The sequence below is a fragment of the Colletotrichum lupini genome, chromosome 6, assembly GCF_023278565.1.
Source record: "Colletotrichum lupini chromosome 6, complete sequence".
In the NCBI taxonomy this organism is placed as follows: Eukaryota; Fungi; Ascomycota; class Sordariomycetes; order Glomerellales; family Glomerellaceae; genus Colletotrichum; species Colletotrichum lupini.
In genome coordinates, this window is record NC_064679.1 from 291012 (window position 1) to 303345 (window position 12334).

Genomic DNA, 12334 nt, shown 5'->3' on the forward strand with positions numbered 1-12334 from the left:
TGCTTATTGGGATTGAATGTTAAGAAGTGCGAATAAGGCGGGAGATCTCCCGAGATAGGCATGCATACCCGGGCCCGAGACTGTGGACTGTCCGCAAGCCGCCCCGATTTTCTCCCTAGGGCTTCACATCAGCCCTGATCAATGGACAAGCAAGATATGCAAGACAACAATCATCATTATGGAGAGAGGACAGCTATGTCAGGTCGAGAAAGGGCAGCAACCGTTGAATTGGTTCATCATTCCTGCTCTCCAGATACTTTCATCAGTCCATCTTATATTCCTGGCTAACCGACCAAAAACCCGCTTCTTCATCTTCTCTAGTCCTGGCTCTCATCACGACCTGAGGTACTCACAAACACTTTTGCCCCAACGCGACGCCCCTTTGTATACCCACATGCCAGGCGCATTACCCGTCTTCAACCCTTCTATGGCGTCCGCAAGTATGAGCCCGCACCCCTCCTTCTTCACCTCTTCTATGGGCGTGAGATACGTCTTGAATGAGAACATGATCGCTCCCGTCTTGGGAAGTCTGGTCAAGGTTTGTAGTTCTTGGCGCAAACGAGCCTGAGTGGGTGGTATGAGCTTTCTGGTAAACGGTACATTGAGTGTCAAGGAAGGCCATCTCACCTTTGAAATATCGACATCCTCATCCTCTTCTGTCTTGTCGCCTTCATAAATGTGCAAGTTGCTCGGGCTAAAGAGGTTCTCATGCGTCGAAACAGACCACTATATCAATTCATCAGCGGAAGGCCTCCGTATCCAAGAACAAGCAAGCTCACGTTCATCCGCTTCACGCTCTTCCCAACTTGTAATCGAGAGAAGAAGCGCTCCATGCTTGCACCAATCTTCTCATATGACGGCACCGAGGTGTGAATGTCCTTCATCAGCTTTCCGAGCTTGTTGGACGGATCGAATCCAGCAGGATGGCAGCAAACGAACGCCACGCAACGATGGCCCTCTGGTGTCTCAACGAGCAAAAAGATGTCGTCTTCCACGGTCTCTCCAAGAGCTTTGAGGGCAGTCACGGGGTCCTCCGGCGGCGCGAGGGGCAGTGATGTCTGGGTAACATGGTTATGGAACTTAGTCTTGTCCTCGGACAAGGAGAACATGGTTGGATATCGCTTCGGCAGATACTCTGAGAGTATATAAGTCCAGACCTCATGGAGAGCAGGTAAGCCTTCTGGCACAGCGCCCGCAACGGTTGACGTATGCTCTTCCAGAAGCTGACGACGCTCGGTCACTCGATCAAGGTAGTTGTTGTCTATAATGATGAGGTCTTCTGGCGGACTTGCTTGGATGGCTAGTATGATGATCCGTTAGAATGTAAGCAAGATTCATGTGCAAGGTTCGTGGTACCCATGGTGATGTGATAGACTGGCTCGAATGGCCGATGCTTGGCAGGATCGATGTTCTGCCAGTCAAAATCTTTCAGAGGCGTTATGTCGGTCTTTTCGTCTGATTTCTCCTGCAAGCTAGTCCCGACGAGCTTTTCCTTTACACAGTCAGACGTCTCCGTGGGATCTTTGAAAGATAAGGAGACACACCTTTGTGGCATATCGCCACTTCCACCTCCATGCGGAGAATAGCAGTACAGCTACAGCCAAAGCCGAGAGGAGGAACATATCGGCGTTTGGAAATAATGTGAGAGGCGAAGTCTAGAAGGCAAGATGTTTAGAGTGACTGTAAGAAGATGGGATGAGTTGAATCGTTTCAGCGCAGAAACGAACTCTTGACGTGACTCAGGATAACAGCCAACTTATACGGCGAGGATCCCTGATACAAGTCGAGGAGCCGAGAGGAGACCGTTATCGGCCCAGACAGCCGGACTCATTAAGTCTCCGCTAGTACTGGGTAGACTTTCCGAATCGTGGGATCCCGCCCCAGAGCCACGATACCTCTTTTGGGCAATAGATTGAGACCACCAGCAATCATCTGGCCTCGATTGGCTGGGCCAATGAGATGCACCTCTTTTGGGTAGTGAAAAGAGACCCTATCCTTCAACGCATGCCGTGTTCTCCAACTTTGCATGCATACATCAGACCCAGCGTAAATAGCGTATCAAGCACATAGCGTGGCATTCTACCACGCAGTAGATCTCCCGCCTGGAATGTTGACTTGACTCCGATGCTTCCCCGCAAACGCCTTGGCTTGCCACCCCACAAGACGACTCCAACGGATCTGATGATGTCGGGCTGTAGTGTCGCGATGTCAGGTTTTTGATCAAATTGTACGTAATAGAACCTGAGCATCGCATGCGACAATGCTTCAACCATCGGCTCGACCTTCCTGCCCCAGCCACATGTAGTTTACGGAAAGGGGTCATTTCCCTGGCTGTAGCGCACGCAACGTCAACATCCATCCTCACATACCTTTAGTCAGTTCCCGAACTGACGGAAACAGGGCCTACGAGGTCTCAAAGAGACACGAAGGTGAGTAGGTAATGCAGCTAGCTTCACATTCTCATGTCACTGAGTACTAGGATCGCTTATGGCATGTCTCCGCACAATCAAGCATTTGAGGAATCCTCACCAAGCAGAGCCAGGACGTGGTTATCAGACAATACATCTCACTGCCAGTAGTGGTGGACTCGAAAGACTCTTGTAAACAATGAAGCTGATGATGGGGAGTGAATGCCTCCCTGCCTAAGGTAGTGGTGACTATGCATGACTCTAAAGATAACGTACCTAAGGTACCTACCCCGCAATCGGACCTGACATGCCGGCAATCGATAAGGGTAAGGGAAGATAAGATAAAGAAACCAAGGATCCTGAGATTAGTCATCGTTCTTCAAAGTCGTGAGTGCTTCAGAGAGCTCATAAGTCAGCAAGAGCTTATCTCTTCAGCTACGTAATCACGCAAGCTCTGGCAGGGGTGAGCTCCTCATTCGACTCCACGCTCTCACCATCATCCATGTCATTGACCACTCACGTTGCCGAAGTCGCGACCGAAGAGAAGCGATCACTTCCCCGTGTGCCCCTCCAGATACTCCCAAAGCTCATTGTCGTCGGCGATGTCTGCGCTCTGGGTTTGAAACGTCGGCCGATAATCCAGCCGAACCGTCAGTCACCTTCTTGATTGGGCCAAGGGCTCCCCCAAGGAACCCAATCCTCAGAGCTTTGGGGCCAATATAACATATCCCTTGCTCCTAGAACTTTTCAACGTCTGCTATTTGATCGTTCTTGCTTCAAACAACACCAAAACGTTAGGTGTTGTCATGGATTCGGAAAAGAGCGGCATGTTGCCGCCGTACAGCGCCGCGGACCTTCCGCCGCCCTCGGCCCCCCGGCACTCTCATCATCACAAACGATGGCTACGACCCAGACGCAGCATGAAGCTCATCGTGGGATGTCTGGCGTTCATTGCCTTTGCTCAGTGGAAACAGATCTCGATACTGCCTTCCCGCGAGCCATCCTCCTCACTTTCTGCGGAGCGTTTGCAGCAGGACTTGGCGACCTGTGCAAAATTGCGACACAAGCCACAGGATCCAATTGGTCTCGGTCGAGAGAAGAATGCTCGTTTCGTCGACGGCCAGCGCCCGACGCTCATCCGTAATGCCACAATCTGGGTTGGCGAGGCCGCTGAGGGAACATCTCTAGAAGATGCGCGTGCCGGCAAAGGGTACTCGTGGATCACTGCCGACGTCCTCATCGATTACGGCCTGATTCAAAAGGTCGAAGCCGACATCTCCCTCGACTCCCTTCCTAAGGATACCCAGATTTGGGACGCCAAGGGCCGCCAACTGACCAGCGGTATTATTGACATGCACTCCCACGCCGGTGTTGGTGCCCTACCCGAGCTCGTCGGCAACCAAGATGTAAATGAGATGTCCAACGACATTACTCCCTACGTTCGTTCAATCGATGGACTCAACCCCCTCGACCCACAGATCCAGGTCATCAAGTCTGGAGGTGTAACTACCTCGCTGGTTCTGCCGGGCTCTGGCAATAACATGGGAGGCGAGGCCTTTGTCATTAAACATGCCGTTGGCAAGCCCGATGGCCGCACCGAGCTTTCTGCCGAGGATATGCTGGCGGACCCGGATCGCAACTGGCGGTACATGAAGATGGCATGCGGAGAGAACGCGAAGCGCGTCTACGGAAAGGTCGGGCACAGCCCCTTCTCCCGCCTCGGCGAGAGCTGGGAGTTCCGCCATGCCTTTGAGCAGGCAGCAAAGCTTGTGCAAGAGCAGGACGACTGGTGTGCGGCCGCCGACAAGTTTGGAGTGGAGAGCCAGTCATCCTACTTGCCCCAGGACCTCAAGTGGGAGAGCCTCAGTGCTGCCTTGCGAGGCCAAGTGCACATCAACACCCACTGCTACACGATTCCGGACCTTGAAGCATTCGTTGACCACACCAACGAGTTCAAGTTCCCGGTGCGGGCTTTCCACCACGCCCATCAGACCTTCTTGGTTCCCGAGGTGCGTCTTTCTACCCTCTTTGCGTGTGATCCTCCCATCACTAATAAGCTTATGTAGATCCTGAAGCGCGTCTGGGGTGGTCGCCCCCCTGCTTCTGCGCTGTTTGCCGACAATATGTATTACAAGTCCGAGTCGTACGTTGGCTCCGAGTACGCTGGCAAGATCCTTTGGGAGAACGGTCTTACTCCCGTATACGTCAGTGATAACCCGGTCTTGAACGCCCAGCATGTCCTCTTCGAGGCCGCCAAGGCTTACAGATATGGCCTTCCTTACCATGCAGCTCTGTCCGGTGTGACATCTGCCCCTGCCGAGTTGCTGGGTTTGGGCCAGCGCATTGGCAAGATCAAGCCCGGATTCGATGCCGATATTGCTGTGTGGGATAGTGATCCTCTGAGTGTTGGTGCCGCGCCTGTGCAAGTGTGGATTGATGGAGCTGCTCAATTCTCTGATCCTTTTGAGCTTAAGAAGCCTCTTGACGGCCCTATCTTTCCCGACCCTAAGCTAGCCAATACTACCGAGGACATCACCGATCTTAAGGAGGTCGTTTTCACTGGCATTTCCAACGTTTGGCTGTCGGGCGAGGTGGCCAACACAGCCAACAGCGAGACGGTGAACGTCGTGTTCTCAAACGGCGATATCAAGTGCATCGGCGCCTGCACCGAGGAGGTTGCAGCTGCCAAGTCCTCGTCTAAGAAGGTCGTTGACCTGAAGAATGGCCACATCACCGAGACTTTCACTGCATTCGGTTCTCTCATTGGCCTCAACGAGATCGACAACGAGGCGGACACGGACAACGGCCGTAACCCCACCGGGTTCAGTCGTGGTCTTGACGGCCTTGTGCTTGACAACAAGAAGCTGCACGTAGCTAAGAAATACGGCGTTACCAAGGCAATCTCGGCGCCCAAGTTCACAGGTGGATTGACGCACTCTGGAACCAGTGTTGGCTTTAACACTGATGCCAAGCACTCGCTCGAGAAGGGCGCTGTTTGGGCCGAGGACGTTGCCGTTCATCGTACATTGACTCTCGCCGCGAAGAGAGGTGACAACCCGTCCATCTCTGATGCCATTGGCAAGCTCCGACACACCCTCTTGGAGGCAGTTGCGACTAACGACACCGGATCGGATCCTTTCTCAGAGGCGGCCTACCTCAAGAAGGTGGTCAATGGAGAGCTGCCCTTGGTCCTGACAGTCCATAGTGCGGACACCATTGTCGCCGCCCTCAGAGTCAAGGCCACAGTCGAGGAGGCCTTGGCTGCAAAGAGTCAGTCCAAGGAGTCTCCCAAGCTCCGTGTTTCCATCATTGGAGGCGCTGAGTCTCATCTCGTCGCTTCAGAGCTAGCCGACGCCGGTGTTGGTGTGCTTCTTGCACCTTTTCAGTCGTACTCATACACCTGGGACCAAAGACGTTCTCTGACCGGCGCTCCTCTCACGAACGGTACCGCCATCGACACTCTCCTAGACGCTGGTGTCGTCACTGCCATTGGACTGGAGGAGGATTGGTTGATTCGTGACTTGGGACTACTCGCCGGCATTGCGCAGAAGAACGGCAATGGTCGGTTGAGCGAGAAGAAGGCGCTGGATCTGGTTTCCTCCAACGTCTACAAGATTCTTGGCATTGAAGAGTCGCAGTCGAGGAAGGCTCGCCACTTTGCTGTGTACGAGGGCAGCCCGCTTGAGATTGGAGGCAGAATTCGTGCTGTCGGCAGCGGCCGTGCCACCGTGTCTGTTTTCGTGTAAACGAATCGTGGGAAGGTTCCAGGCCTACTTTTACAACGGGTAGTTCATATTCACCGAAACCTGAAAGACCCATTTAATGACTCGGAAACTATTCCGATCCCGGTTCCGAGCCGCGCGGGGAAGACAGTAATACAACGCATGATCAAACTGCATTGGCGGCTCACTTGACAACAGATAGTGATACTGAGAATGGTCCATTCTAAGCACATTAGATCCAGCTGAATCAGCTCTAGCCGTTATGATTTGCCGCAGGGTCGTGGCGTTGATTCCTTTGCCATTGTGGTCCCGCGCGGGTATTACCAATCTGATCCCGGACGGTGACAATCCCGGCGTATCATACTTTGACCAATGAGAAAGGGTCAAATCGAAGCCAACTAAACGGATGCCGTTGCTATTTGAGCCTCCTGGTCCCCCCACCATCCGTTGGTTTAGTAAGGGTCTTAATAGCACTTGAATAGCATCGGATGACAACAGAAACAAGAACTCTGTCCTATTTGACTAGAACTCTACGACTTTCAAAAATCAATTGGATCAACAGACGAAAACTCAGAACATCATCATCTACAATGACACGCGCTGCAGCAATTTGCGTCGCGCACGGCGGAGGTACGTTGAGCTCCATTGAAGACCGATGGAACCCGCAGTGCTGACTTACACATCTTAGGTCCCATGCCTGTTCTTGGAGACCCTGGTCACGCTTCCATCACCGCATCACTCCAAAAGCGCGTGCCCAAGATTTTGAAGCTCAACACACCAGACGCACCCAGAGCTATCGTGGTTGTGACAGCACATTGGTCAGAGGGTGCACCGACCATCTCATCAGGGGATCACCATGACCTGTACTATGATTACGGCGGTTTCCCGCGGGAGGCATACTCACTCAAATATCCCGCTCCGGGATCGCCAAGTATCGCAAATGAGTTGAAGCAGGCTCTCGAGAAAGAGGGTCTCTCACCGGTAATGAACTCACGTCGTGGTAAGTACAAGCAATGGCACGCAAGCTGTAGTAAACCTAGATTAACGTTCAACCCAGGTTGGGATCATGGCGTCTTCATTCCACTCCTCCTCATTCACCCAGCCGCCGACATTCCAGTCATTCAGCTTTCAGTACTGGCCTCTGAGGACCCCGAGGAGCACTTCCGCATGGGTCGGGCCCTCTCAGCTCTGCGCGACACCAACGTCGCCGTCGTCGGGTCGGGTTTTGCTTCGCTTCACAACATGGGGAAGTTGCGGTCACTCATGATGGGAGACCCGTCAACGGCAAAGAGGATCGGGACGCAGGTCAACGAGTGGAACAAGGAGTTGACGGGCGCCGCACTCCTAGAGAAGCGGGAAGACCGGATCAAGGCGCTGTCCAACTGGCGAAAATTCTCTCACAGTTACGAAATGCACCCTCGTTATGGCGCGGAGCACTTCATGCCTCTACTGGTATGCGCGGGTGCTGCTGACGACGAGGTTGGCCGGGAGTACAATGACGACTTCCTTGGGGCGGATATCAAGACATACTATTGGGGAGATGTACGTGTCTGAAATTATTCTAACTAGCACCGTGTTCCATCTATATGCCCATTCCGAAGCGCCAGTTCCAAATCCGCATCTATCCAAGCGGATTGTGGAGAGGGCGAGATACTTCTCAGCCCTTCTATCCCATAATACATTTAACTCGTTATATCATGATTCTTTCAATGTCCTCCTAGCCAAAGAACTCCGACGCCCAATGCTAATGGAGAAATAATACAGTCCCCTGAGTGGGAAAACCCGCGAACATCCTCCAGTCCCGTCCCACTGAAACATCTTTTGTGAGCGATAAGAGTACAGAAAGTGGTGTAAACCATTACAAATTGGGGGGCCACGCTAGCGTAGACCAGGTCAGACAAGATTGTTAAAACTTGCCTCCAATGCCCATGGCATCGACGACGTGTGCCTCTTTTTCGACGACCCAGCCGGTTTGCACGTAGTTGGAGAGCCAACTGACCTCGCGTCCACGGTGGCCATCACAGTCACGGCATCCGCGTCTCGCCATCTCGAGCCCGGTGACACCGTCCATGACGCCGCTTCTGCCGCCGACAGTCGCTCCCAGGCCAGTCCAGCTGAGGCGGCGGCTGTCCTTCCGGGATCGGCGCGTCTGCGCGTAGTTTGCCATGGCAGCGAGCTCGCGCTTCTCAGCAATATCGCGGTCGATCATCATGACGTAGTCGAGGATACTGCTGGGTGCTTGCGGCGATGAAGGGTCGGGGAAGAGGGCCGAGAGGTAGTCTGTCAGAAGCATCACGGGTCGCTGGTCGGGAACCCAGTGGCCAGAGGGTTGGGGAACCTGGTTCTGGATCACGAAAACGCCGCCGCAGAATCGGCCGTCAAGCTTCTTTTGAACAGAACGGAGCACGCCCATTTGCGCAAAGGGGTCATTCGCGTAGGCGAAGTGCTCGATGTGAGGACCACGCTCTTCAACCACCGCGGTGGATCCATCCTCAAAGCGGGTGACCTTGCGGCTGGTTTCTCCGAGAGGCGCCACGAATTCCGAAGCCGCAGCACCAAAGGTGTAGATCTCCAGTTTGGAGAGCTTTTCCGCTTGGATGTCGGAGCAGAGGCGAGCGAGAACGTGCGCAACGGGCAGAGAGCCGTTGTTGTGGGCGAGTACGGCGACTCGGTGGACGGCGGCGTCGAGGAGGGCTGTGCGGAGCTCGGTGTAGAGGGCGCGCGAGGCTTGGGTGTCGAAAGGGAAGCACCGCTGGATGGCGAGGAGGAGCATGTCGAAGGGGAGTCCGTAGGTGGCCATCTGAATACCGCTGAAAGAGCGCCCAAAAAGGCGGGCGAGTCGAGGAATTGTGCATTGTTTGAGGTGCGTTGAGCTTCGTGAGTGTTAGTTTCCGTAGGATCGCTTCCAAAGAGGTGAAGGAGAAGGGGACTGACCTCGTGCCCATCCCGCCAATGAAGATCCATCTCTCCTCATCATCGTCAATGTCTGTTGTGCTGTTTCCAAACTCGTCGCAGTTGGTCATAACTTCGTTTCCGTTCATCAACCAACTCAGACCCAGGACCATGCTCATTGAGATTCCTAGCCAAGCCCCGAACAAGATCCCCGGAAGAATAACGAACAAGGGAACGGCAAGCGTCACTATCCCAACTTCAACAATGGCCAGACTGAGTTGGATGACGATGTCCTTGAGGTGGCTCTTGGAAAGGTGCTGACGATGGTTGGCGACGTGTGTTCTTAGCGAAGCCATCAAACCCGGCATCATCTGCCACATTTCCCGTAGATCTTCATGAAGCAATGGCAAAGTCGGCTTCTGTGCTAGTGGTACGGTTCCACAAGCTCCATCTATAAGTGGTGGTATGTATGTTACTGAAGGTCCGCATGTCTTGATCGGTCCGCATGTGCTGTTCCTTGGTGATGTGCGTGGTGAGCCGGTGGGTGACTGATACGATGGTGATCTCGATAGCCACGGCATGACAGGCGAGGTCGTGGGAGATCTTTTTGCTGCTATGAACGGCATCGAAGCAACCTCTCTGGGAAAATCCAAAACGCAGAATGAAAGAAGGATATAGAGAAAGATGGCAGATTGAGGTAGGGATGTAGCTAGTGAGCTCGGAACGAAAGCAAGGGGGTTCGATCAAGAAGTTAAGGTTACATCCATGAAGATTCACATGCAATCCCGTATTCTTTTAATCTTCGTTTCGTTGTTGTTGTTGATGTCTCGTCGTTCACGCCGAGTTTTAGTGCTCCCTCTCCCTTATCATTCCTGTTGCCGCTCGGGCAATCTTGTTGCAGACACCGGCGCAAAACGCTTGTTCGGTGGCGCATTCCTCGGCCAAATTCGCCCCGTGCCTTGACCATCTCGAATTAAATCGTACCCTATTTGAGCCAGAGTGAGAAATTGGTTTAGGAAGTCTGTTTGGGTTCTCGTCGAAGCTGGTTTGTTTACTTTCGAGCTCATCCTACTTACAAGACTTGCTGCGATCTCACGAGGGGTTCGTTGGACATTGTCTTCAAGAAAGCTGATTGGTGATGTTTTACACGATAAGTTGATGGTACCTTAATAATAGGAGAACAAGATCCCCCAAAAGCTAGCCTCCCTCAACCTTGCAGCCTTCAAAGACCTTGCAGCGGTCCGTCGATTCTCGTCCGAACTCTGGGCACAATTCAGATGGCATTGATCACCCCGGCTACTCGGGTTCCAGAGCCGGGTCGATCCCGTTGCGGCTGGAAGCCAGGGTCTTGCAGGAATTTCTTTGGAGTGAGCGGTGCACCGAGCAACAGACTTCCACCTTGCAGCCCTAAGAGAAAGAGGCGCACAGATGGGCCATTATTTCTGCCCGCTCTTCTTCCACTAAGCCGCTTGAGCTCAGGGTTCTGGTGAGCCTCAGGGGAACTAAAAGGCGAGAAGGCGATGGATTGTAAGCCGGTATTTTCGTCTAGGCTTTAGTAGCGGACTTTAGCCGCATGCTCCCTTGCATGTGAAGTTCTGACGTAAGTTCGTCTAGTCTCCCGCGCGCCCGGCAGAGCACGTTTTCCTTTGTGCCCGGATGGTGAGCTTCGATCTCCGATGGGGCCGTGATTCCGGCGTAAGACTCCAGTCGAGCTTCAGCCCACCACCCAGCGATGGGGAAAATGCGGGAGGACGAGGGCCTCTTACACACTAAGTAAAGCCAATTGAGGGTTGATCCCCAATATGATGGAGCAATTCAACCGTTTCAAGATCCCGAGGTTCCCATTTGGCACGGTATCTGCGGGTTAGGAATGGAACACTAATAACCCTGTGCATATATGGGTCTCGAGACCCTCGACGACGCATTGCAGACCAGCGCTTCCAAGGTGACCACATGCATTCTTCAGCAAGCTGGCCCGACTACTATCTTTGCCCAGGCACAGAGGTATCTTTATCCAGGTGAAAGTTTGCCTGGAATAGGAAGATTGGATTGAGATCTTTCTTGCCCTGGAGGTCAACGCCCATTTTCAAACACGAGGCGTTCAGCTTCTGTGAGTGAAAGCACGGACTGAACGTGGCGGAGGATTGCTATAGGCTGACCGTTATCCGTTTATCATTGATGGACTTGAAACTGTTTCTTTGAGACTGTCTGGTGCGTTGCAAACAGATTGTACATACGGAGTAGTCTTATGGGCGTCAGCCTGTGTTACTATGGCACTGAAGCTTGCGTGGTAGGGGTAGAAGCTTGGTGGCCACGCCGCCTCACACGAGGCGTCTCTATGATGGTCTTGTCTAGCCTTCCTGCCTCCGTGAAGAATGGCATTGTAAGTGGCAAAGAGAATAAGCCACGCTAATCAGCCACTCGAAGCCACATTTTTATCATGCCCAACGAATCCAACGCCATCTAATCAGATAGGGGTTGCAGCTCTAGCAACCGCGTTGTCAGAGACGACAATCTCGAACAAGGACACAATCACGGGCGTCGAGATTTTTTCGCTATCATCATGACAAATATCTAGCGAAAGATACGCATGTCTGAATACACCCAACCTGCGAAATCCTTTACATAAATATGGAGAGACGATGAACCTTCCACTTCCCGAAGCCCATGAAGCTTCAAGCACCATCCTTGTCTTAATGCCTCATCTGATCTTGAGATCGAGGTTCTGGGTCAAGCGTTGCATTACTTTTCTCTTCGGCAGTCCTTCACTTTAAGATTGTTAGTTGCTTAAATCCGAGATTCTCGCGAGTCGTACGAAAATCTATGTAAAACCCTGTCGGTGATTTATGCTCAGTGTCACAGCAATACTCGACAAGACAACGAACCACGATCTACAAGTGTCTATCGAGATTTCCTTTCGTGTGAATGACAATTAATAGTTTTGCTCTACTCAGAACCCACAACTCGTTTGGATGATCTCTTTGTCCATGAAGATGATATCGATCACAAGGTCGAACGGAGTTACGGCAATACGCGGGTCAGCAAGTAGCATCTTACAAATTGAGTCAGAAACTAAGGCTATTGGCTGATAGTTACGGGGACAGTGTGACAATACCACAAAGTAAGGTAATTTGGGTGACCTGAAAGTTTATTGGACGATCAGCAACAGCCATATGAAATACACCACAAAAACATGGATCTTGAGTCAATATCCTTCCTTGTCTCCTTTCCTTGGCAGATCTAATTGCGACATTCTTTAGCTTCCCGATCTGGCCCTCGATAAGACCAGCACCAAACTGTAACGGCAATTGA

At 52.5% G+C, this 12334-nt stretch overlaps 4 protein-coding genes across 4 annotated transcripts; 2 read left to right on the forward strand and 2 right to left on the reverse strand.

The window, feature by feature from the left end:
* Positions 1-333: 333 nt before the first annotated feature.
* CLUP02_11567 (uncharacterized protein) lies at positions 334-1622 on the reverse strand (the record flags this gene model as incomplete). Its single annotated transcript, XM_049290534.1, has 5 exons — positions 334-564; positions 628-726; positions 780-1300; positions 1357-1492; positions 1545-1622. 5 exons carry the CDS (start codon positions 1620-1622, stop codon positions 334-336), a joined length of 1065 nt encoding a protein of 354 aa, XP_049147679.1.
* A 1288-nt stretch (positions 1623-2910) lies between these two features.
* CLUP02_11568 (amidohydrolase) lies at positions 2911-6154 on the forward strand (the record flags this gene model as incomplete). The annotated part of the gene is made up of 3 exons (XM_049290535.1): positions 2911-3058; positions 3207-4417; positions 4475-6154. 3 exons carry the CDS (start codon positions 2911-2913, stop codon positions 6152-6154), a joined length of 3039 nt encoding a protein of 1012 aa, XP_049147680.1.
* Positions 6155-6618: 464 nt separating this feature from the next.
* CLUP02_11569 (uncharacterized protein) lies at positions 6619-7957 on the forward strand (the record flags this gene model as incomplete). The annotated part of the gene is made up of 5 exons (XM_049290536.1): positions 6619-6760; positions 6819-7130; positions 7188-7672; positions 7738-7766; positions 7852-7957. 5 exons carry the CDS (start codon positions 6619-6621, stop codon positions 7955-7957), a joined length of 1074 nt encoding a protein of 357 aa, XP_049147681.1.
* A 79-nt stretch (positions 7958-8036) lies between these two features.
* Positions 8037-9402, reverse strand: CLUP02_11570 (uncharacterized protein; the record flags this gene model as incomplete). Its single annotated transcript, XM_049290537.1, has 2 exons — positions 8037-9003; positions 9251-9402. 2 exons carry the CDS (start codon positions 9400-9402, stop codon positions 8037-8039), a joined length of 1119 nt encoding a protein of 372 aa, XP_049147682.1.
* Between the last annotated feature and the right edge of the window lie 2932 nt (positions 9403-12334).